The sequence below is a fragment of the Neoarius graeffei genome, chromosome 20 (genome assembly GCF_027579695.1).
Source record: "Neoarius graeffei isolate fNeoGra1 chromosome 20, fNeoGra1.pri, whole genome shotgun sequence".
NCBI lineage: Eukaryota > Metazoa > Chordata > Actinopteri > Siluriformes > Ariidae > Neoarius > Neoarius graeffei.
This window is the reverse complement of record NC_083588.1, coordinates 12,638,630-12,665,827: the sequence shown is the minus strand read 5'-3', so window position 1 is coordinate 12,665,827 and position 27,198 is coordinate 12,638,630. Positions and strand designations below refer to the sequence as shown.

The 27,198-nt window shown below is 41.2% G+C and overlaps 1 protein-coding gene across 4 annotated transcripts in view; it reads right to left on the bottom strand.

Annotated features, from left to right (window-relative positions):
- The window catches only part of slc2a9l2 (solute carrier family 2 member 9, like 2), a 216,148-nt gene that overhangs the window by 63,077 nt on the left and 125,873 nt on the right, over positions 1–27,198 (bottom strand). For all 4 annotated transcript variants that reach the window (XM_060901254.1, XM_060901255.1, XM_060901253.1 and 1 more), the window contains 2 exons: positions 16,916–17,103; positions 8,897–9,007 (listed from right to left, as the gene is read on the bottom strand). In XM_060901254.1, coding sequence (XP_060757237.1) covers positions 8,897–9,007; positions 16,916–17,103 — 299 coding nt within the window. The remainder of the gene's footprint in view (positions 1–8,896; positions 9,008–16,915; positions 17,104–27,198) is intronic.

Below are 27,198 nucleotides of genomic sequence, written 5' to 3'. Positions count from 1 at the left end.
GAATCCGAAAGATGAATGAATGACTCGAGATAAATGGATTTAATGAAAGATTTGTGTGGCATTACACTGCAGTAATTTAATCCAGTGAAACAGGATTGTTGAAACCATGTGCTGCTGCTGCAGTGGGACTGCGAGCTTTCAAGTTCTTACTTGTCCATTGGGAAAGCTCATGGCTTTATCACTTGTCCACACCTGTACATTCACAGGCAGGTGACAAAGACCTAATTAAAGAAAAATCTGTTTTCCCTGTTCGGCTGCAGGGATTGTGCTGGCATGTTTTGGCTCCACTTGTCCCACAAATCAGTGTTTTACTGACTTCAGAGTCATCAGATATCAACCTAATTGAACACCGATGGGAGATTATGGAAGATTTTGGAGCCACATTACGGAAGCCGCTCCCCATCATCATCATCATCATCATCATCATCATCTTTTTAAAAGGAACATCCTTCTTCACTCCAGCACAGTTTCAGAGACATGTAGAATTTGTCAGGGTGCCAGATGTTCCGGCAGCTTCTGGTGTGTGTGTGTGTGTTGTCACTTAGGGCATTTAATTGCAGAAAATGACAACTGGTCAAAATAACAAAAAAGACTAAATGTTTTCAGACCTTGAATAATGCATCGAAATCAAGGCCATGTTCACTTTTAAATGACACAGTACTAATGTTTGAACTTAGGACGAGTTCAGAAATTAATATTTGGTGGAATAACCGTGATATTTAATCACAGCTTTCATGCATCTTGGCATGCTCTACACCAGTCTGTCATGTTGCTCTTGGGTGACTTTATGCCATTCCTGGTGCAAAAATTCAATTAGCTCAGCTTTGTTTGATGGCTTGTGACCATCCATCTTCCTCTTGATCACATTCCAGAGGCTTTCAATGGGGTTCAGGTCTGGAGCTTGGGCTGGCCATGACAGGGTCTTGGTCTTGTGGTCCTCCATCCACACCTTGATTGACCTGGCTGTGTGGCATGGAACACTGTCTTGCTGGAAAACCCAGTCCTCAGAGTTTGGGAACATTGTCAGAGTAGAAGGAAGCATGTTCTCTTCCAGGATAACCTCATACATGGCTTGGTTAATGTGTCCTTCACAAACAAAAATCTTCCCCATTCCACCCTTGCTGAAGCACCCCCAGATCATCACCAATCCTCCACCAAATTTCACAATGGTTGCGAGCAGAGTGCGAATTATCCCACCATAATTGGGGGGGGGGGGGGGGGGGGTACCATCATGGTCCACTATCATATCAATCGCGCCCCCCCCGGTCCCTTCCCGTCTATGGAAGTCGGTGTCAGTAACTCAATGCAATAACTCTGAACAATAATTTTTAATGTCATTAAGAAGCATGACAAACCATGCTGATAGCCTTCTTTGTCAGAAGAAACTGGGTATCAACACTACAGTATATACACACATGCAGAACAGTCCTGCTGAATGTCTTGCTCTCTTTCGTCCTGCTGTGCCTCTCCTGTCTGCTGGGAACCCATTTTCTTTATTCACATGAACAGTGTATAAAGCCTAACTGCACCTACACTTGTACTGTAATTGTCTGTAGATCTTAGTGCTAATATTTACTACTTACTCTTTTAGCACCAAAAAAATGCCTGATGTTTGGCCCTTTTCTTTTCCTCATGTTTGGCCTACTGTCTCTGTGAATAAAATCAAACAGGGTACTCAGATGAAACTATGAATATCTTAAAAATAATACAAAAGGAATGTAAGTAAAAACAATAGAAAACAAATTCAAATACTAGCATATGTACTAGGCTATTTTGCCTAGGCTTGCCTACTACCTGGCTCTTTTTATGTTGCCCCCAGAGGTTCTGATTGTAATTTTACATAGGCTTAGCTAGGCCTACATCAGAACTTCTTGTGCCTAATCACACACACAGGATGGGCCTATGTGCCAAATGAATTTCAGAAGGGCACAATTTATTCATGATAAAATGAGAATGGAAACATATGGCGTTCTTCTCCTTTGAAATGAGAATCGTTTCTATACCACACTGTAATAAGCTTGATTTAAATAGAAACTTAGCTTATCTTGCTAACTAACGTTGGTAACTAACGTTAACGTCCGTCCACTGTAGCCTACTGGCCTCAGTGGGTAAGTAATTCAACGTATAAAGACGTGACATGAGCTGAAAGAAGAACAAATCACTTTAATAAATGAAAGTTGTAAAATAACACATTTTCAACAGGCTAAAATTTGGTGAGCAACTAACATTACCAATGCACGTCTTCTGCTGCAAACCATAGACTGTATGAATTGCTGCAAACCCATGGACTGTATCTGATGAATCAACTGAATACGGTGTGGACTAGAAGCTGTTGCTTCTAGCGCGTTCTAGCGCTGCGGTGACTAAAAATGGTACGGTCCACAATAGGGGTGTCTGTCTGAAATCGATTTACATTAAAATGTTCCTACAATAAGAATGCCGAATGGGAGTTGGTTTGAATTATATATTCCTTTTCATAATATCAGAAAAAATATCGGACCCCCCCAAAACTTATATTTTTGTGTCTTTGGGGGGTATAGTACCCCCCCTAATTCGAACTATGGTTGCGAGATACTGTGGCTTGTAAGCCTCTCCAGGTCTCCATCTTACCATTAGACAACCAGGTGATGGGATCCAAGCTGAAACTTGGACTTCTCAGAGAAGATGAGCTTACTCCAGTCCTTAACAGCCCAATCCTTCTGGTCTTTAACAAACCTCAGCCTGGCTCTTCTTTGCTTCTCATTGATGAAATGCTTTTTTTTTCTAGCTTTGCATGACTTCAAGCCCATCCAGAGGAGCCTGTTTCGAACTGTCCTTGCTGTGCAGTCAACCCCAGCTGCCATTTGCCATTCTTTTTGTAGGTCACTTGATGTCACCCTATGGTTGTTGAGTGACATTCGAAAGTGTTGTCGATCATCCCGGTCAGTGGAGAGTCATTTTCACCCTCTGCCAGTCTGTAACTTTGTTGTCCCCACAGGGTCTGCTGCTTGACCCTGTTCTTCTGAACTGTCGTCTTTGAAATGTTGAGGATGGAAGCACCCTGTATCCTTCTGCCAGTAAAGCCAGAATTGAACCCTTCTTTTTCTCACTCAAAACTTTTCTTTTGAACGCTTTCGGCATGATGAATAGATATTTTTATATTCCAGTTAAATTTAAAGTACTACTAGCACTGTCCCCCCCCCCCATCCAAACTGGTCCTATTGCAAGAGGATAGTGATGACCACAGCAGCGGTTTTTATACTTTTCCTTCTTAAATAAAATTTGGTTCAGGTGATCACCTAATCAGTACCCCATTAAGTAAAATGAGGTGTGCTTGTGTTGGAATTCCAGCACAGACACTGGAATGAAATGGCTGCCATACATAGCGACATGGGCGCCACCAGGGGGGGAAAGGTTAGAACAATTCTAAGGGCCCAGCACTGCCATGGGGCCCTTTAAGGGGCTGATAATATGCTTTTAATGATTTTAATAAGACTTTTGAAATAACAACAATGCAATATTCCATCTGGTAAAATGAGCTAATTGAACAAGGTTGTCTATTTCTTGAGTTCTTCAACATATTGTCATTTAACCCTCCCCCTTTTGCGAAATGGTACGGTCCAGTTCTGGTAGAAGCGCGATGCGTTAAATCTGTATGATGATCAGTGCAACGCTACTTGCTGCTGTGTCGCGGTGCAGCAGCCAGCCAGCCAGCAGTGGAGTGTGCACAGTCTATGATCACTAAATATGAAGAGTGGCTGTCAAAAACGTAAAGAAAGGCAGCTGAAAACTGAGAGGGACCGGAGAGGCAGGCAACTGGTTACTCAGTTTTTCCCCAAAGAAAGGTAGCTATTGCTCACATGTGTGTTCAAAATATTAGCGAATGGTAAATGAACAGTATGAACGTGGTTGGATTAGCCTATCAAGAGAGCACTTTTACAGTTTGTACAGTGACATTTTTTCCATTTTAATAACTGAACTGACTTGTGTGATAAGATGAAATATTACGTTATGCTGGTGCTAATAACTAGTGCTAATAACCAGTTTCATAACTAATGGGGTGCCCTAAATACGCACAGATTCAGCCTCAGGGGGACCTCCGCCCTACCAAACCACTGAACCCCCCTTTGGAGAAGGAGGTAAGCAGCAATACAACCCATAAATGCTTTAGAAGGCATGTGGCAAAATCTTGAATTTTCATTTGTGATTGTAAATGCACCAGAATTAGTCACTGACCAGTTTTCATCTAGTCCCTGGTAGGTTAATACATAAAATGTAATAACAAAGTCACAAACTCAAGGTCCATGGGCTATCAAAAGTCAAATAATGACAATAGTGCAATTGTGACGAGGGTGGGCAAAGTTGGGGGGCCCAAAATTCTAATCTTTCATGGGGCCCAAAATTTCTGGCGGCGCCCCTGCATAGCGATGCTGATTGTATTAAAAAAAAAATGAAGAAGTGGTCTCTTATACACGCATGCATGCACAAAGACACACATTCATAGTTATGTGTCTGTATGTGTGAGTTTTGCATTGTTACGTCCAACATACTCTCAGCAGGCTGACGACCCCATTGCGTATCCTTATCTGGCCACACTCAGCAATGGTGTGCATCTTCTTTTATTGTTGTTAATTACTTCTGGGAGGCTGTGGTGATTTTTTTTTTTAGAGGAAAGCATTTTAGGATCTTGTTGTTCACACTCAGGGGAAATCAGAGTGGAGAGTATTAAAACGAGCCACAAAGCATTATGGGATACGAGTGTACTGAGAAGGAGCATCTTTGTGGAGCATCATTTCTAATTTTACAAACAAGCAAGCCACCATGAAAATAAAGTTACTGAAAATGAGCTCATGTCTGACTAGCTGAAGGCAGTAGCAACCATAATGTATTTATCATGAATCATTCGCATGTTAGACTCCAGGAACATTAACATGAGTGTGTCGTGTGCTATGCGAATGTGAATGTGCAGTATAAATGTGGCTTGTGATTTGTGATAACACTGTGGCAGGATACTAATATGGATGTGTGGTGTGACAGTATAAATGTGTAGCATTCTAGTATGAATGTTTGTATATTAGTATGAATATGGCACTTAATATGGAGGCTGCTAGTATGAATGTGGAGTGTGGTAGTACAACCCTGATTCCAAAAAAGTTGGGACAAAGTACAAATTGTAAATAAAAATGGAATGCAGTGATGTGGAAGTTTCAAAATTCCATATTTTATTCAGAATAGAACATAGATGACATATCAAATGTTTAAACTGAGAAAATTTATCATTTAAAGAGAAAAATTAGGTGATTTTAAATTTCATGACAACAACACATCTCAAAAAAGTTGGGACAAGGCCATGTTTACCACTGTGAGACGTCCCCTTTTCTCTTTACAACAGTCTGTAAACGTCTGGGGACTGAGGAGACAAGTTGCTCAAGTTTAGGGATAGGAATGTTAACCCATTCTTGTCTAATGTAGGATTCTAGTTGCTCAACTGTCTTAGGTCTTTTTTGTCGTATCTTCTGTTTTATGATGCGCCAAATGTTTTCTATGGGTGAAAGATCTGGACTGCAGACTGGCCAGTTCAGTACCCGGACCCTTCTTCTACACAGCCATGATGCTGTAATTGATGCAGTATGTGGTTTGGCATTGTCATGTTGGAAAATGCAAGGTCTTCCCTGAAAGAGACGTCGTCTGGACGGGAGCATATGTTGCTCTAGAACCTGGATATACCTTTCAGCATTGATGGTGTCTTTCCAGATGTGTAAGCTGCCCATGCCACATGCACTAATGCAACCCCATACCATCAGAGATGCAGGCTTCTGAACTGAGCGCTGATAACAACTTGGGTCGTCCTTCTCCTCTTTAGTCCGAATGACACGGCGTCCCTGATTTCCATAAAGAACTCTGAATTTTGATTTGTCTGACCACAGAACAGTTTTCCACTTTGCCACAGTCCATTTTAAATGAGCCTTGGCCCAGAGAAGACGTCTGCGCTTCTGGATCATGTTTAGATACGGCTTCTTCTTTGAACTATAGAGTTTTAGCTGGCAACGGTGGATGACACAGTGAATTGTGTTCACAGATAATGTTCTCTGGAAATATTCCTGAGCCCATTTTGTGATTTCCAATACAGAAGCATGCCTGTATGTGTTGCAGTGCCGTCTAAGGGCCCGAAGATCACGGGCACCCAGTATGGTTTTCCGGCCTTGACTCTTACGCACAGAGATTCTTCCAGATTCTCTGAATCTTTTGATGATATTATGCACTGTAGATGATGATATGTTCAAACTCTTTGCAATTTTACACTGTCGAACTCCTTTCTGATATTGCTCCACTATTTGTCCGCGCAGAATTAGGGGGATCGGTGATCCTCTTCCCATCTTTACTTCTGAGAGCCGCTGCCACTCCAAGATGCAATTTGGTCCTCCAGCTGTTCCTTTTTTGTACTTTTAACTTTTCCAGCCTCTTATTGCCCCTGTCCCAACTTTTTTGAGATGTGTTGCTGTCATGAAATTTCAAATGAGCCAATATTTGGCATGAAATTTCCAAAATGTCTCACTTTCGACATTTGATATGTTGTCTATGTTCTATTGTGAATACAATATCAGTTTTTGAGATTTGTAAATTACTTCATTTCGTTTTTATTTACAATTTGTACTTTGCCCCAAGGGCGGCACGGTGGTGTAGTGGTTAGCACTGTTGCCTCGCAGCAAGAAGGTCCTGGGTTCGAGCCCCGTGGCCGGCGAGGGCCTTTCTGTGCGGAGTTTGCATGTTCTCCCCGTGTCCGCGTGGGTTTCCTCCGGGTACTCCGGTTTCTCCCACAGTCCAAAGACATGCAGGTTAGGTTAACTGGTGACTCTAAATTGACCGTAGGTGTGAATGTGAGTGTGAATGGTTGTCTGTGTCTATGTGTCAGCCCTGTGATGACCTGGCGACTTGTCCAGGGTGTACCCCGCCTTTCGCCCGTAGTCAGCTGGGATAGGCTCCAGCTTGCCTGCGGCCCTGTAGAACAGGATAAAGCGGCTAGAGATGATGAGATGAGATGAGATCGCACTTAAGAATGTGGAGGGTGCTCGTATGAATGTGAGTATGTTAGTATGAATGTGGAACTTAATAGGACTGTGGAGTGTGCTAGTATGAATGGTAGTATGTTCATAGGAATATAGCACTTAATAAGAACATGGAGGGTGCTAGTGTGAATGTGGAGTGTGCGTGTATGAATATGGCACTTAATAAGAACATGGCAGGTGCTAGTATGAATGTGGCACTTTATAAGAATGTGGAGGGTACTAGTATGAATGTGGATTGTGCTAGTATGAATGTACTGTATGTTAGTATGAATGTGGAACTTAATTTCTGTGGAGGGTGCTAGTATGAATATTCGTACGTTCGTATGAATGTGGCAGTTAATAAGAATGTGGAGGGTGTGAGTATGAATGTGGAGTGTGCTAGTATGAATGGTAGTATGTTTGTAGGAATATGGCACTTGATTCGAATGTGGCGTGTGTGAGGATGTACGAATGTCTAAGAATGTGTAGGAGGAGAAGTATGGAGTCTGTTCATGTGCACTGTAGGCATTTGGCATTATGGGAATGTGTGTGCTGGTATGGATATGGAGTACACTCGTAAGAATGTGTAGTATAGAGGAAGCATGAAGTGTGGTAATGTGCAGCTTGGACAGTCGCTATATCACAGCAGACAGACAGACAGATAGACAGACAGGGGGCAGGAAAGCAAACCAAATATCCTCAATAATTCAGAAGGCCACATGTTCCGGGTCTTTGATGCATGCATAAGAGGAAATCCATTTAAATCACCTGGTGTGTGTGTGTGTGTGTGTGTGTGTGTGTGTGTGTGTGTGTGTGTGCATGTGTGTGTGTGTTTATCAACCCCGAACCTCACCTCCTTGCTGAGACTGAGGGGCATTAAAAGTAGACATCCTGACAATCAGCAAATCACATCGAACTGCCTTAATTATGAAGACCCTCATGGATTTGTCTGTCTGTCTAGCTTCCTGTCTGTCAATCTGTGTATCTGTTTGTATGTCTGTCAATCACGATATCTTTCTGACTGTTGAGCTGTGTGTCTTGTCTCTTGAATGTACAGTAACTGTACGGGTATGTCTGTTGATCTACTGTATATGTCTTTCTATCTGTTGATCCATGTATCTGTTTGTCTGTTGATCTACGCGTTTGCCTAGACGTCTATCTGTCAAGCTAACTGTCTGTCTCTGTCTTTTGATATATGCGTCTGTTGATCTGCATGTGCGTCTGTCAACCTATTTGTCTGTCGATTGATCTTTGTGTCTGTCCGTCCTTTTGAAATACAGTACATGTCTGTCTGTCTGTCTCTTTCGATATGCATGACTATCAGTCTGTCTGTCTGTCTGTCTGTCTTTTTCGATATGCATGACTATCAGTCTGTCTGTCTGTCTAAAGTATAATGTCCTTGTTTTTTTAATTCATTGTAAACACCTTCTGGAAACACAATCGACCTGCAACTGTGTGTGTGTGTGTGTGTGTGTGTGTGTGTGTGTGTGTGTGTGAGAGAGAGAGAGAGCGTGAGATATAATGCATAAATCTGAGCAGGGTGATGAGGGATTTGAGAGGCTAAATGAGCCCCAGCAGCTCATTTCTCCAACAGCAAGCGGCTTCATCCATATTTTTAAGTGGAAAATGAGAAACCCATAACTCATTTCATTTAAAAACGGCACAGTCGAATATTCCTCAGCATGGTATAGGTGTATATACAATATATACACACAATCTACACTGTGGATGGGGGGCGTTTTCTGCATCTCACCTCTTCATTTTACACTGAATGAGAATTAAATATAGAACTGCTCCTGGATTACAATGGGCCCATTCATACTGAAAACATGACAGACAGACATGCAGATAGATACATACGTAAATCTCACCGATATGATGGCTGCCAGCGTTTCAGTGAATCCCGTGCTGAGGGTAATGTAAGGAATTGTGCTCTTCTCAAATCCTGCACCTTCAAATATCCCGTTAGTGTAATACCAGATCTGTAACACAAGACACGCATGGTATAAAATTCACACTAGCGCACTCCACATTCATCCACTCATTCATAGTCATAATGCATAATGCCCAAAGTGCTCAACAAACGTTTACGCTAATGCTCCCTTAACATGAACATCCCTTCACATGTTTGCCTATTTCTCAACATCTCGATAGATATATGAGACCGAAATTAAATATGAATCTAGATCTGAAACTATTGTCAGTGTTTTAAAACCCACTTACTAACATGCCAAGGTTGACAGCTTAGTCATAGCATTGACAACGTTCGATACAGGAGACATCTGAAGGCTATGCATTTACAGTGTCTTGCAAAAGTATTCATCCCCGTTGGTGTTTGTCCTGTTTTGTCGCATTCCAAGCTGGAATTAAAATTGATTTTTGGAGGGTTGGCACCATTTGATTTACACAACATGCCTACCACTTTAAAGGTGCAAATTGTTGTTTTATTGGGACACAAACAATAATTAAGATGAAATAACAGAAATCTGGCGTGTGCATAGGTATTCACTCCCCAAAATCAATACTTTGTAGAGCCACCTTTTGCTGCAATTACAACTGCAAAACTCTTGGGGTATGTCTCTATTAGCTTAGCACATCTAGCCACTGGGATTTTTGCCCATTCCTGAAGGCAAAACTGCTCCAACTTCTTCAAGTTAGATGGGTTGTGTTGGTGTACAGCATTCTTCAAGTTATACGACAGATTTACAGCTCTTCTCTTTATCTCGAATATTCGCTCGACCGTTCAAATCGTGGTAATACTGAGAAAAGTCAACATGGTTTACAGACACGCTTTCAGCGGCTGCCATCCCAGTTCCTTTGTATATCCACCATCATGGTGGATGCTCATGACGTAGCACATTTTCATCACGTGGTTGCAAGTCATCTATAGCTTTGCCGTAAATTGTGGGGTACAGAGGCTGTTGGAGCCAGAATGAGCTATTATTATTCATGGTAATGGTATGATACAATTATGAAATATTTAATTTATGTTTTGCATTTATGATGGCGGCGTGGCATGGTGGTGTAGTGGTTAGCGCTGTCGCCTCACAGCAAGAAGGTCCAGGTTTGAGCCCCGTGGCCGGCGAGGGCCTTTCTGTGCGGAGTTTGCATGTTCTCCCCGTGTCCGCGTGGGTTTCCTCCGGGTGCTCCGGTTTCCCCCACAGTCCAAAGACATGCAGGTTAGGTTAACTGGTGACTCTAAATTGACCGTAGGTGTGAATGTGAGTGTGAATGGTTGTCTGTGTCTATGTGTCAGCCCTGTGATGACCTGGCAACTTGTCTAGGGTGTACCCCACCTTTCGCCCGTAGTCAGCTGGGATAGGCTCCAGCTTGCCTGCGACCCTGTAGAAGGATAAAGCGGCTACAGATAATGAGAGGAGATTTATGATGGCTTGAAACAATAATATATTCTGATTTTGATGCGCATTGTCTCCTCCGAGCAATACAGAAGTGCATTTTGGACCCTCCCACTTCAGGCAGGTGACTGCAGCACCTGATCTGTCAGGCCTAATTTAGTGTGGCATGCGCATCCTCTCAGGGGGACTCAGGAATGCAAGGTATGCAGCCATACGGTTTTTGACCGTGGCAAGCGCTACTTCAAACGAAGCGGGAAATCTGGGCCTACAACACAACATCTTGCACCTCCATACTGGAACAATTCACGCTGGAATCAAGGTTCAATCAATCTTCAATTTGAGATACAACAAATATCCTTTCGTCCAACTAAATCCACAAATTCAAGTCAGTTGTTCATTCGGAAAAGCGCTTGAGTGCGTCAACCAAGGCTGTATTTTAGATCGCACTAACAGACGCTGATTGTTTTTTGCTCTTGACTTACATGTGACAAAATCACATGGCTGCTATTAATTCCCCAAAGTTTAGAACAGAACATGTCATCAGCCACGCTGCCTATTTCCCTTCACTTTTTTTGTGCTGACTTGTGTGCAATACACCCTCAAATGCTTGTGTGTGTGGGAGGGGATTTGCTTTTTGCTGCATGGACAGTGCTTAAATTATGAGGCAAGTGTCATATTCCAGTTTCACCTATAAAACGCATCGTTTTTCATGCAGAATGCAAATCAAATCAAACCTAAAAGAGTTGAGTACATCTGGCCCAGAGAGACAGATCAGAAAAAGAGAGAGAGAGAGAAACAGTGAAAGAGACAGTCAGTGGTCACAGTTCATGAAAAGGTAAATATGCGTATAATTATGCCACTTCACATTTGTAATTTTGCGAATATTTCTGGACAGCGAGCTCGTGTGTGTGTGTGTGTGTGTGTGTGTGTAACCCTTAGCAAAAAGTAGTATACTTTTTTTTATTAAGTATGCTTCAGTATAAGTATAGCAAGTATACTACAGACCATGTACTTTTAGTGTACTAGAAAGTATGCAAATTTAATACTTTTTCGGACTAAATTGGAACATTTCAAGTTTTTAAAAGTATACTTTAAAGTTCATTTTAAAGGGGAACAGAGGGCAATATATTAGAGTAAATATAACAATAAAACACACATTAACGAACCTTATTCAAGACTTACAAAAGTTTTTTGTTCTAAGGTTGGAAAGTTATAGTGTTTTGAAAGTAGCTCGAGCAAACTATTTCCGCAGTTTGAACAGCCCGCCATGATATTAATTTTATCCGATCAGAATGCACGTTCATTTTCTCTGCGTAACGCTCATGACGTATGTATGTGCCCAGTTGTGTTAGCTCATTGAGGTTGGGAATAGCACGTGTGAATCGGAAAGTAGGATGAATTGTAAGTGATCGGCTACACAGTGCCACAGTGTGTTGCTTTCGGGTGTAATAACAGGACCGATGGAAAGCATAACGATCCTCCAGACGTGTCTTTTCACTCGTTTCCGCTGAAAAACACCAAGCGAGTTCAAGCTTTCTTCTCTTCTTTCGTCATCACCGGAGTCGAGAGTACCTCTCCTAGGTTCAAACTGGTACCCTTCTAAGCCATAGCCTGCTTGCAGTGTGTCTTGTGGGATCTCTTCGTATGATTCGACAGAGCTGTCGCTTTCACTTGATGCGCCCGACGCCATGATTACACGCTTCTCTCCTAGTGCAGTGGGTAGGGCTGATGTCACGGTCTTTTAAAAATGGCGACTCTTGTGTCGTTTAGCGTACCGACTATTATATTTACAATTACCAAGATATTTTGTTGTTTTCTAGTATATAAATTTGATAGAATACGTTACTTTGTCACATCAGTAACTGTATATATTATATTTGGTACCCCTTTAAGTTTGCAAAAGTACACTTTAAAGTATACAACAAGTACACTCATCTATATACTATCAATGTACTTGGTATATCCCTCTCATATACTTAAAGTATACCACAATTACACTTATTGATATACTGCCATTGTACTAGTTATATACTCTGAGTCCCTATTTTTAGTTTATCATTGTATACTTTAAGTATACTGTTATAAACATTGGTTATTTCACTAGTTTACTTGTTATACTTTAAGTTTGCTTGGCATATTACTTTTTTAAAAGATTTTTGGGCTTTTTTTCACCTTTATTGGATAGGACAGTGTAGAGACAGGAAATGAGCGGGAGAGAGAGACGGGGAGGGATCGGGAAATGACCTCAGGTCGGAATCGAACCCGGGTCCCCAGACTTATGGTATGGCACCGTAGCCAGCTGAGCCACGACACCCCTATTTGGCATATTACTTGTAGCTTATTCTTAAAGTTTATTCATACTGTATGTACACAAGAGTGTGATGCATTTACAAAATCACAAGACAGAATGTTGAAAACAAGTTTGATATACTTTCAAACATTTCAAAAACAAAGACCTATGAAATCAAGTCCTTCCTTACTGAAGAAAATGAAAGGAAAAAGTGCACATTTGCATATAAAAATGTAAACATGATGGTCTCTTGATCAATAAAGTCAAGTCAAAAGTTTTTCTGTTTTTGTGTATGATTTTAAGGTACATAAAGATAATGCAATTGAGCACACATACTATATACTGTAAAGTTTTAAACTCCAGCATTATATTATATTAATATATAAATTAAATGTTAAGCATGAGCCAATGACTTGACCTTATTATGCACTTGGAGCAAGATATACTAAGTATTAGTACTTCGTGGCAGAAAAACGTAAAAAGTATATTAAGGTATAAGTATAAATTTTAGTATTAAAGTATAAGTGTAAGTCTTAGTATTAATGTACTTAGTCTTAGACTTTTGTTTATACTTTTCAGTATAAGCCAAGTATACTTCACTATACTACTCTTAAGTATATAAAATATAGTTTATAAAAAAGTCAACTTCAAGTATACTTCCTCAGTTTTAGTAAAAAATAAGTATACTCGTAGTACACTTGAATAAACTTCTTTTTGCTAAGGGAAGTCATCACAGCTTTCACTACTTCTTGTTGTTAGTCTGATATTCTGAACAACACAGCTGAGCACTTGTGAAGTGTGGGAGTAGATGTGTATGTCATGTGGTGTAACAATGTTAACATGGGGTGTGTGTAAGGTGTTATAGTACATTAATAGAAGAAGAAGAAGAAGAAGAAGAAGAAGCCAAGAAGCCTTTATTGTCACACGTACACTCAAACACAGACTTCAGTACACAGTGAAATTTAACCTCTGGACTTAACCCATCTGAAGCAGTGAACACACACATGGACACACAAGTGAGCAATGAGTGCACACACACCCATACCCATACTCAGAGCAGTGGGCAGCTATGCTACAGCACCCGGGGAGCAGCTAGGGGTTAGGTGCCCTTAGCAAAAAGAAGTTTAATCAAGTGTGCTACAAGTATACTTATTTTATACTAAAATCGAGGAAGTGTACTTGAAGGTTACTTCTTATAAACTAATTCTTGATACACTTACAACATAGTACAGGGAAGTATACTTGGTTTATACTGAACCAAGTATAAAAAAGTATAAGTAGACCTATATCAATACTAAGACTTACACTTATACATTACTTTAATACTAAAACTTATACTTGGACCTAAGTATACTTTGTAAATCTTTTTGCCACAAAATAGGAATGCTTAGCATATATCTTGCTTCAAGAGCACAATAAGGTCAACTCATTAATTGACTCAATGTTTAATTTATATATTTATACTATATGTATATATCTCATCTCATTATCTCTAGCCGCTTTATCCTTCTACAGGGTCGCAGGCAAGCTGGAGCCTATCCCAGCTGACTACGGGCGAAAGGCGGGGTACACCCTGGACAAGTCGCCAGGTCATCACAGGGCTGACACATAGACACAGACAACCATTCACACTCACATTCACACCTACGGTCAATTTAGAGTCACCAGTTAACCTAACCTGCATGTCTTTGGACTGTGGGGGAAACCGGAGCACCCGGAGGAAACCCACGCGGACACGGGGAGAACATGCAAACTCCGCACAGAAAGGCCCTCGCCGGCCACGGGGCTCGAACCCAGGACCTTCTTGCTGTGAGGCGACAGCGCTAACCACTACACCACCGTGCCACCATGTATATATTATATTTATAATTTATATTACATTATATTTTATATATATATTATATTTATAATTAATATTACATTAACTGAGCTATACAGCTGGTAAGTGATTAGGGAATCCAACCTGATCAGAGGGCCCCTCTCACCCCCTCCATCACTCCTTCCAACTGCTCCCATCAGGCTGGCGCTACAATGTACCACTATAAACAAAAAGTCCTTCATCCCCTCTGCAGCAGCCTTACTCAACAGCACATGATGAACATTACCAGCCAACCCAACCGTCAACATGCATGTCTTGTTTAATGTCTTATTATAATTCTGGAGATTAACACTTAGTCATTATGTGTACTGAATTGCATTATCTTCATGTACCTTACACTTCATCTTACACAAAAACAGGAAAACAGAAAAAAGTTTGGCTTGACTTTATTTATTTAACTAGTCCCTTTCAAAAGGGTTTGGCAATGGTGTTATGTACAGTGTGTCAGCTGTTTCAACAAGGACACATTTTGTTTTGATCATGTCAGGTGAGACAGCATGAACAGTTTCAGTTTTTTGAACATCATATACAAAATGACTTTGTACATTTATTTGCGAATCTTTACATACAGGCCTGCCTGATTTACTAAGTACGTCAACTAAAACACAACATAGTTTGCGACATGGACAAAAAGCAGAGATTTCATGTGAACATATTTGTTTAAAAACAACCAATTCTATAATACAACAAAATGTACCATCTTTCAAGTATGCAGCACTGTTGAATCTCTTCTTTAGTCTGTCATAGGTTTTACTGTGGTACGTAACTCCATCAACCAAAAAACGGTTGTAAGACCAAAAGCAGTTACTTAGTTTCCCACACAACTTTTCAATGGCAAGCCTATATGACATTTTTATACTGGTTTCCCTTAGCAAAAAGTAGTATACTTAAAGTTCATTTTGTAAAGTATTCTGAAGTGTAAGTATAAGTATATCAAGTGTACTACAGGCCATGTACTTCAAGTGTACTAGAAAGCATACTAATTTAATACTTCTTCGGACTAAATTGGAACATTTTAAGTTTATAAAAGTATACTTCAAAGTTACTTTTAAGTTAGCAAAAGTACTCTTTAAGTACTCTCATCTATACTATATCTATACTGTAAATGTACTTGGTATATCCCTCTTGTATACTTACAGTATATAACTAGTACAATGGCAGTACATAAATAAGTGTACTTATGATATACTTCAAGTACACAATAAGGATATACCAAGTGCATTGATAGTATATAAATGAGTATACTTGAAAGTGTACTTTTGTAAACTTAAAACGGACTTGAAAGTATACTTTTATAAACTTAAAATGTTCCAATTTAGTCCGAAGAAATATTAAATTAGTATGCTTTCTAGTACACTTGAAGTACATGGCCTGTAGTACACTTGATATACTTACACTTCAGAATACTTTACAAAATGAACTTTAAGTATACTACTTTTTGCTAAGGGTGGGCACTTCAGCCCAACCTCAGGCCAAGGCCTCTCCATGTTAACCTAACCGCATGTCTTTGGACTGTGGGGGAAACTGGAGCACAGGGAGAACATGCAAACTCTGCACAGAAAGGCCCCCATCGGCCACTGGGCTTGAGCCCAGAACTTTCTTGCTGTGAGGCGACAGTGCTAACCACGACACCAACATGCTGGCCATATGTGCAATGTATGAGTGTGAGCATGTAAGTGATGCACTATAGTGTGGTAGTATGGAATTGTGTAATGTGGTAGTGTTACAATAAGTTAGTGCCTTGCTATGACAGGGTGATCATGCAGTTGTATGTTTTTATGAAAGTGTAATAGTGGGGTAGTTTGAGTGGTACGATGAGTGATCATGTGGTCGTATGCGAGTGGCGTAGTGTGAGTTTGATAGCGGGCGGCACAGTGGTCTAGTGGTTAGCACTGTCGCCTCACAGCAAGAAGGTTCTGGGTTTGAGCCCAGTAGCTGACGGGGCCCTTTCTGTGTGGAGTTTGCATGTTCTTCTCCGGGTGCTCCAGTTTCCCCCACAGTCCAAAGACATGCAGTTAGATTGATATGGGGTGACCTTGGGCTGAAGTGCCCTTGAGCAAGGCCCCTAACCCCCAACTGCTCCCTAGGCACTGTAGCATAGCTTCCCACTGCTCTGGGTATGTGTGTGCGCATTCATTGCTCACTTGTGTGCGTGCACTGCTTCAGATGGGTGAAATGCAGAGGGTGAATTTCACTGTGCTTGAGTGTTCATGTGACACTTCTTCTTCTTGTGTGGTACTCTGAAGTGTGATCATGCAGTAGTGTGAGAATGTGGTATTGTGAGTGTGATAGTGCGGTACTATGAGAGTTTGATACTATGACAGCGTGAAAGTGTGAGTGTGATAGTGTGGCAGTGTGCACTCACGACATTGAGGCCACACAGCTGGTAGCTGCTCATGATGGTGATGATGGTGATCAGCTGCCAACGGATAGAAGGATTACGGAACAGACGGAAGAAAGACACAGACTGCTGAGTGTTCTGCACGTTAATCTCTCCATACACCTCCTCCAATTCTGCACTCACATCCTCCTTTCCTAAAAATGACTGGAATGCTGGAGACACAAAGAGACGGGGGGATGTCTTTTGTATACAGGACTCGGTATAAGTTTCATGAAAATCAAACATTGAATTCACAAGATACAGTCATGTGAAAAAGAAAGTACACCCTCTTAAGTCTAGGTTTTAAGTGTCAGGACATCATAAAAAATCACCTGGTCATTACCGGGTCTTAAAGTTAGGCAAATACAACCTCAGATGACCAATAACACATGACATATTCACACTGTCATTATTTATTTCACACAAAAGTAAGCAAAAAATGCAGTAGCAATGTGTGAAAAATTAAGCACACCCTTACTGCTTCCATCGAAATTATGAAGGCAATTAGCAGCCAGGTGTTGCTGATCAGATGAATTGATTAATTGATCATCAGCAAGTGTGGCCACCTCTTAAAAAGCAAAAGTTTTGGCAGTTTGCTGGTCTGGCGCACTCAGGTGTATGTTAACACAATACCAAGGAGGAAAGACATCAGCAATGATCTCAGAGAAGCAACTGTTGCTGCACATCAGTCTGGGAAGGGTAAAAGGTCATTTCCAAACAATTTGAAATCCATAATTCTACTGTGAGAAAGATTATTCAGAAGAGGAAAACATTCAAGACAGTTGCCAATCTTCCCAGGAGTGGACATCCCAGCAAATTTACTTCAAGGTCAGACCGTGCAATGCTTTGACCTTGAGAAATTGCAAAAAACCCCAAGAACTACATCCAGGACTCTACAAGCCACAGTTAACTGTTAAATGTTAAAGTTCATGACAGTACAATTAGAAAAAGACTGTGCAAGTATGGCTCGTTTGGAAGGGTTGCCAGAAGAAAGCCTCTTCTACCTAAAAAGAACATGGCAGTATGGCTTAGGTTTGCAAAGATGCATCTGAACAAGCCACAAGCCTTCTGGAACAATGTCCTTTGGACAGATGAGACCAAACTGGAAATGTTTGGCCATAATGCACAGCACCATGTCTGACAAAAACCAAACACAGCATATCAGCACAAACACCTCATACCAACCATCAAGTACGGTGGTAGAGGGGTGATGATTTGGGCTTGTTTTGCAGCCACAGGGCCTGGGCACCTTGCAGTCATTGCATCAACCATGAACTTCTCTGGATACCAAAGTATTGTCGAGGCAAACGTGAGGCCATCTGTCCAACAGCTAAAACTTGGCCGCAATTGGGTCATGCAACAGGACAATGATCCCAAGCACACCAGCAAATCTACAGCAGAATGGCTAAAAAAGAAAAGAATCAAGGTGTTGGAATGGCCAAGTCAAAGTCCAGACCTCAACCCAATTGAAATGCTGTGGCAGGACCTTAAAAGAGCTGTGCATAAGCAAATGCCCTCAAACATGAATGAACTGAAGTAGTGTTGTAAAGAAGAGTGGGCCAAAATTCCTCCACAACAATGTGAGAGACTGATAAAATCATACAGAAAACAACTGCTTCAAGTTATTGCTGCAAAAGGTGGTTCTACAAGCTATTGAATCATGGGGTGTACTTACTTTTTCACACATGGATTCTGCGTTTTCACTTAATTTATGTGAAATAAGTAATGACATGGAGGAATCTGTTGTGTGTTACTTTACAGCTGAGGTTAAATTTGCATAATTTTAGAACCTGGTAAGGATGATCTTTATTGGTAAAACCATGTAACTGGAAGAGGGTGTTCTTTCTTTTTCACATGACTGTACATCTTGTTTTATTCTCAATATATTCTATTTCTATTTATTATTTATATAGAGCAACACTATCAGTTCTTTGATCTGTAGCATGCAGACATTTTGGCCAATTAAAATTCTTTTTAGTTGTTTTTTTTTTTAGTCCTTTTAGGGGTTGTTGTTTTTGTCATTTTTTTAGCCCTTTGATGCTATTTGCCAAATTTCCATCCCTTCATCCATAACCGCTTATCCTGTGAAGGGTCGTGAGCAAGCTGGAGCCTATGGGCAAGAGGCAGGGTTCACCCTGAACAAGTCGCCAGGTCAGCGCAGGGCTTATTTGGCAAATTTCATGTTTCAAATGAATGGCCTGGGATTAATTCTAAGTAGTAGTAAGTTTCGTACGTTAGGCTGTTAGCTGGGTGAGGTATTCAGTCAGGATGGAAGTTTCAAAATCTTTATATAGGCGCGCTAATTGCGTCTTAATCCCGTGCAGGTGTGAGTCATTTGCGGCGTGCGCATGAGAGTCCGTTTGGAGTGCGCACTGTCCGGAGCACGCCCGAGAGTCCATCTGTTGTGCAGGTGTGACAGAGGCTAATTCACTCAAAATTCCAGCAGTCAACATTCAAAGCTTTTTGTCTGGCTAAAGGCATTTTTTTGTACACTGCACTCAAAATAGCTTGACTTAATTTAAAAAAAAATCTTTTAAATCTTGTCTGTATTGTCTGAAAATTTAACCTGTTGTTTTAGTCTTTCAAGTATTTGCTCACGGGTATTACAGGATTTGTATCATTAATTTATATTGCTGTTGACATTCTTGTATTGTTATACTGTGTATTTGTACAAGATAGAGTAATTGAACTGGTATATCCCTGCACTGTTCACTTTTTGCACTACCACCATAATGCATATTTTGTTCTACCATAGCATCCTACTGAACCACTTCCACTGTGCATACTGCTTTAGAATCTGTGATCATCTCACAATTGTCTTCTGCAATTTTTTTTTGTGCATTTGATATAAGCTACTGGATGCCTTAATTTCCTTCAGGATGAATATACCTACCTACCTATCTACCCACCCGCCCACCCACCCACTAAGGCAAAACAGCAATTAGGTTGAAGCTAATTTTGAGGTTCAGGGCAAGACATCATCGTTGGCTGTCCATCGCTAGCGATAATGACTGCTTCATTAGGATGTGCAGAAACACAGATGGGCCGCAAGGCCTGCACCAGAGCAACAGAGTTGCACACAGTGGTGGCAGAATGGCCCGGCCGAGCCGCCACAGAATGTCTGGCCTCGTGAGCTCTCACATACTATTCTTCTCTCCTAATGAAGCACCTTGCACAGTAAGGTAAGACAAACGATGTCCTGTTGTGCCCCCATTGTGTTGTCTCTCTGGACCTCCAGACCTGATGCCAAGTGGTGCACAAAAATGCCACAGACTTGACAGGTATGGAAGTTGCCCCACAGTGACAAGTGACTTGTCAAGTGATACCATCCGTTGGCCATTTGAGTGGCTCTTCCACATGCCATCTGGTGGTGTGCCATTGATCCTGTTGGGTTCATCTGCGACATTGCACCAAAACGTGCCCTGCTGCCAGCACCTTATTGGTGATGTACTATTTAACCCATAGCTGGAACCCAGGCAGGTGCTACCACTTTGGGTCAGAGCAGACCTGGGCGCAATGGTGATTAAGGGGTAACTCCACTTTCCCCAATACTCAAATCCTCCCAGACCTGAGACTCACCACCACTTGCAGTTTAAAGTCATACCCAGGACTAAATGGCAAGACCATAACATAGCTACAAGTAATTCCAGGACCAGACTACATGAATTCAGCCTGATTTTGAAACAATTTTGTCATGGCCGATAAATTTCCAGTGTTGGGCCTTAATATGAATATCAGGAATGATGAATGGGCCTTATAGTGTGACATAAACAAAGAATAGAGATGTGGCATCTGGAATGCCCCATGACACCCCAATGAAAGTCTAGTATTCACATGTAGACTCATCTGTGTTGGTAAACGACATAAAAGAGACTAAACTTTTGTTCCAACACATAAGGACTTGGATTTACCTGAATTTCCAACTGGCTTACTCCAGTCCTTGTCAAGGAATGACCCTCTGCTTCCGGCACGTGACTTTTCCAACACGTGATTGGAGCAGAGGGTCAAAGGTCATCGATAACTGGAACCTCTCCCCGTCTTTGTTTAGAGTAGGTTGAAGGGCCCTGATGTAGATGTTGATGAAACAAGTCTAGTTTGTCATTTTCTCGCTTAGTTTGACCAATCCTACAGTTCCGAGATATACCTTCTGTAGCCATGACTTACAATTTCTTGACCCTCTTCCCCAATGACATGCAAGAATCTGAAAGATAATTGGTCGGGGTCAAACTTGTAGTGATGCCAGTCTTCCAACCAAGACGTGGCAAGAATTTATGGTCCTATGACTGCCTAACCTGACATGGTGACCATCGTGAAAAACAGAAAATATCATTTCGTCTGATGTTTGTCAAAAGGCAGAAAGGCTGAGTAACATCTGATGCTTAGCAAAAGGCTAACGGACCAAATGAGCAAACATGCTGTACAATGCAAGACGATAACAAGGCAATAGTGAAGAACAAACACGAGAAAACATTGATAGGTGGGTAAATATACGGTGTTGAAAATGAGCCATGAAACATGACGCAAGTATTACTAATCATGAAGCCAGAGCCTGAGATTAAAGATCTTGTTACATGCCTGAGTTTTGGAGGTTGTTGCAAATTTTCACCAGTGAAAAATAATAATAGGATTGGAGCACTTTGTGTTTTCATACTTAATAACTTACACTGATGCTTACCAGTGGCTCCACAGAATTGGATCATTACTCGCTGGTATTTTGCTCCCTTAAAACCTAGAAGCTTATTTTTACTTACCAGATATATTTTTACCTCCGCCAAGGAGGTTATGTTTTCGGTAGCATTGGTTTGTTTGTTTGTTGGTTTGTCTGTTAGCAACATTACGGAAAAAGTAATGAACGGATTGCTCTGAAATTTTTTCCAGAGGTGTGACTGGGCACAAGTAACAATCCATTAAATTTTGGCAGTGATCTGGATCACCTTCTGGATCCCGGATTTTTTTTAAAGGATTCTTGGCGGAGGTCTGCGCTCTCCAAGTGCTTTTCTAGTTTTTAAAGTTTTCGGCACTCCCATGCCTAGCAACGGATTCAGACAGCTACACACTCAAACTAAGTGGAGTGGGATTGTGTGATTCCATTCAATTGCTATTGAGTTTTTCCATGTCAATGACATGAACAAGGGCTTGTGCTTGAACACTGCTGGTGAAACATTTGTTCGAATGGAAGCTGAACTGCTGTGTGTGTGTGTGTGTGAGATGCACACTGCACTGCTTCAGAACCGCTGGTGGGAATTGATCTGAATGGAGCCAGAAGAATAAGATAGTTGAATGCTCAGACTGACAGAGTACACAAAAACAAGGAGAAGGCACTTTAAACCAAAAATGATGAATAGATTTTTTTTGAAGGTAATACAGCATATGTTTCCAGCAATGCTAGTCTCGTGTCTTATTCACTGCAGAATTAAAAAACAGAACATATTCACTAAAATGCCTCAGAAAAGAGGACATACACACACTTCAAGCCACTCATCATAATACTATTATGTGGTTACAGGCTACAAGCTACTTAATGAGGTGCAATAAAACAAATGTTGCTGCTTTTAAAACATGCTTCTGTGTGTTTCTGTATGAATTATTGAATAGAAAATCGAAAAGCTGACTTGATAATTGTTAAAAAAAAAATAAATCGATCATATTTATGAAGGGGCGGCACGGTGGTGTAGTGGTTAGCGCTGTTGCCTCACAGCAAGAAGGTTCGGGTTCGAGCCCCGTGGCTGGTGAGGGCCTTTCTGTGTGGAGTTTGCATGTTCTCCCCGTGTCCGCGTGGGTTTCCTCCGGGTGCTCCGGTTTCCCCCACAGTCCAAAGACATGCAGGTTAGGTTAACTGGTGACTCTAAATTGACCATAGGTGTGAATGTGAGTGTGAATGGTTGTCTGTGTCTATGTGTCAGCCCTGTGATGACCTGGCGACTTGTCCAGGGTGTACCCCGCCTTTCGCCCGTAGTCAGCTGGGATAGGCTCCAGCTTGTCTGCGACCCTGTAGAACAGGATAAAGCGGCTAGAGATAATGAGATGAGATATTTATGAATTGCAACACTATAGGATTGGCTGATATGGTTATTTATTTAGATGTTTTAAATTGTAACTTGCCATACTTATTATCTGTAGATTATTCTAAGCAAGTGTGAGTGTGTTGTATTCGCAGATGTATATGCCTGTTAGTGCACTGTTGGCCAAAAGTATTTCGATACCCGAATGTGGGTTTTCCTCACACTGTTGCCAGAAATTTGGAAACACACGACTGTATCGGATATCTTTGTGTACTGCAGCATGTTGCAATTTACCTTCACTGGAACTATAACGGGTCCAAACACATCCCAAAATGACAACTAACTAACGGCTAATTAACAGCCCTTCCTGAGCTTGTGTCAGAGCATGAAAACACTAAAAAGTGAATCGGTGAATAGCCCCAAGCATAACTACGTCATCACTTGTTTATCTCAATGCATTGTGGGGGATAGCAGATTAATTTTACGTGAGAGTGATGTGAGGGGAGCGATTTTGCCGTGTTCTGTCATGGAAGACGATGAAATTGATGATTTAAAGAGGTGGATAACATGTCGAGGGTTTACAAAAGGAAAATCGGAATCCGGTGAGAAGACCAAGTCTACCACACTGTACAAGAACAATATCAAATCTCAGAATGTCTTATTTCAGAGGACGTATATTACACCAGCTAAACTTTTATCGACAAAACAAATCTATCTGAAAATTGGGAATTGGCGTGGAACAGCAGCACTCTCTCAGAGGATTCGTGAGCGAATAACGGGTCGAGTGATAAATGAGTGATTCGTGAAATAAAACTTGATATCAGGAAACATTACAAAAAAACAAACTTTTTCTTCAATAAATGCCGCTAGTGAGATACACCGAACATTATACATACCAGGAAGAGAACCCTTCGTGGTTTGGGAGTTTTATCGGTCCGACAGGCTCGTTCAGCTGCCAAGTGCTTCGGTACATTGAGAGGCAAAGGCCGAAGAATGCTTCTTTGTTTTCCAGGCTTTGGAATATCGTTAGTTTCAGACGATAAACAGTGTCGATTGTTATAATCTTCTGTAACCGAAAGCCATTCCGCAGACCATGGAAATATTGCTGAGTCACAGTTTGTCTTTTTCCCACCAGAGAAATGTAAGCTACAAACACTTGTCCGTTTTGATTCAGTTCGAAGGTTTTCATTGTGAATTAAACTTATCCATTTCTTTCTTCTCTTCTTCTCAACTGGCAGCTGATAAAAGCTCAAATAAGGTGTTCTCTTTGTTGTGGAGACACAGTAAGGCACACAGCAATTCATTTTCGGCATGGTTAAAACCAGTTAGACAGAACAATGCGGTGTTTAACAAAGGCGAAAGTAAACAATACGGCGGAGCTGACCCCAGGTATCGCCCATTGCGGTAAACAAACAATGACATCGTCATGGGTTAGGTCTATTAAAACAGTCAGAAGTTTTACCCCCACAAAGTGATTTCTTGTGAACTTTCAGTACCATGGATAATTATTCAAGGGCAGTCCCACGTGTTCAATTGTGAAACTAAAAAGTGAGAATTTATGACACGAAACAGGCACATGAGTAAAATTCCAACCCACAGTAATATGTTCCAGGAACAGGACACTATTGCAATAAATACCTGCTTTTTCCAGCTCCTGCCCTGACTCCACTTCCTTGCAATTAGCCTCATTCATCTTGGGTCTGTGCATATGCATCCCTTTGGTTCTGGTTGAGTCAGTGATGGGTTGGCATAAGTGCAGAGACTCATTATTAACTAACTATCTTGTAAATGATGGCTTCACAAAACCCAAGGACCTACCCAGGGGTATTTATATGTTGGATAATGAGAAGCAACAGGTAACAGATGTGAACAGTGACAAGGAGTATGAAACAGACAAGGAACTGAAAAAAGAAGCCAATAAGCCAGGCAACAAACAGGTGGTCTCTGTGATATTAGTGTTTCTTTACAAAATATTCCAGATGTTTATGGTCAGAGGTCATGTAGATTTATTCTCGTTTGTATATTTTTTGGTCGAGTTTCAAGAGCCCATCCATCCATCCATCCATTATCTGTAACCGCTTATCCTGGACAGGGTCACAGGCAAGCTGGAGCCTATCCCAGCTGACTACGGGCGAAAGGCAGGGTACACCCTGGACAAGTCGCCAGATCATCACAGAGCTGACACATAGAGACAAGCAATGAGTCACACCCACATTCATACCAACGGTCAATTTAGAGCCACCAATTAGCCTAACCTGCATGTCTTTGGACTGTGGGGGAAACCGGAGCACCCGGAGGAAACCCACACAGACATGAGGCGAACATGCAAACTCCACACAGAAAGGCCCCCGTCGACCACTGGGCTTACACCCAGAACCTTCTTGTTCCCAGAGACGATAGACATTTATTATCTAGTGATCTAAATTGCCAGGGAGAAATGACTGTATTTCTGGTTTTATTTGAGCAGAAAATGATGTGACACATGAAAGTGTCTTTTGGTTTTATTTGGATTATAGTTTATTTTATGCCAAAGTGTCATCCTTGATTCAGTGGATAGTCTCACCTGGATACTGTAGCGTAATATCTAACAACTGCTGCTGGAATCATAAATACTGTCCTGTGCTCATCCCAGGACTTTGATTCACAGTGGGGCTAAAACAAGACCCCCCCCCCCCCTTTTTTTTTTGACTTGAAGCATCCAAGACAGGGTTTTTCAATGGCATATAAATCAGCACCTTTAAACACTTGCCTTAATCCCCCCCCCCCCAAAAAAAAAAAATCAGTGACAGGAAATAGAGTGAAGAAAGAAATAGATTTTTCTTTGTTCTAAACCTGCGAAAAAAGCAAGAGAATTTAAAAATGAAAAAAAAGACAAATGAGAAACATTGGAACAAAGTTAATTGGAGTCTTTTCAATATATTGTTGCATAATCCTAGTTATCCCCCGTCACCACGAAGAGCACAGAGGGATATAGGAATGGAGTCCGTCTGTCCATCCTTCCGTCTGTTTCAATCTAGACAAGTTTTCTCAGAAACTACATAAACTACGTCAATGAAACGCTGCGTGCTGATATTACTATTCATGATCTAAGATGAGTTCAAAAATCATTTACGAGACATTATTATTTTCAGAGTTATGGCCCTTGATTTATGTTATTGTTGGACTTGGTACAAATGGACTCAATCTAGACAAGTTTTCTCAGAAACTACATCAGCTACATCTATGAAACTTTGCATGTTCATACTACTGAAAAACAACTGGGTAGCGTTTTATGAAGGTGTCATAGCACTTACGACATCTCATCTCATCTCATTATCTCTAGCCGCTTTATCCTGTTCTACAGGGTCGCAGGCAAGCTGGAGCCTATCCCAGCTGACTATGGGCGAAAGGCGGGGTACACCCTGGACAAGTCGCCAGGTCATCACAGGGCTGACACATAGACACAGACAACCATTCACACTCACATTCACACCTACGGTCAATTTAGAGTCACCAGTTAACCTAACCTGCATGTCTTTGGACTGTGGGGGAAACCAGAGCACCCGGAGGAAACCCACGCGGACACGGGGAGAACATGCAAACTCCACACAGAAAGGCCCTCGCCGGCCACGGGGCTCGAACCCGGACCTTCTTGCTGTGAGGCGACAGCGCTAACCACGACACCACCGTGCCGCCCCACTTACGACATCAAAAGTCAATATTAAAGCAACGGGCTTATAAGGGTGTACGTGTTGTAGGTGGAATTGGGATTAATTAAATTATAAATTATGTGATAATTGATAATTAAATTAATCAATTTATAAATAAAGATCAGTCTCATAAAATCTTAAATTATTAATCTTAATACTCACCGTGAATGGTTACACTCAAGATTAATGGTAGCTCTGTATTAGATGGGAAACCCAGTTGTATACAAAAGCTAAATTCTGAAGGAAAAAGGAGTTCTAAATAGTTGACCTTGTGAATAAACAACAGGAACAAGTAAAATGCAATTCAATTTTATTAGCTTTTATTTGTCTACTACTCACTAATAATAATAAACTCAAAATACATTCAATGTCAGCAAAGGTAATAACAAGACAAAACAATGGAACAATTACACCTGGACTATAAATTTGAGGGAAAGAGAGAGAGAGAGAGAGAGAAGGAAAAAAAAAAAAGAAAAGAATCCCTTGTGTGTGCGTGTGTGTGAGGCTAGGGCAAGCCGATGCGTGTGTGTGTGTGTGTGTGTGTGTGTGACCTAGCTTGTCGTTAGCTAAAACAAAG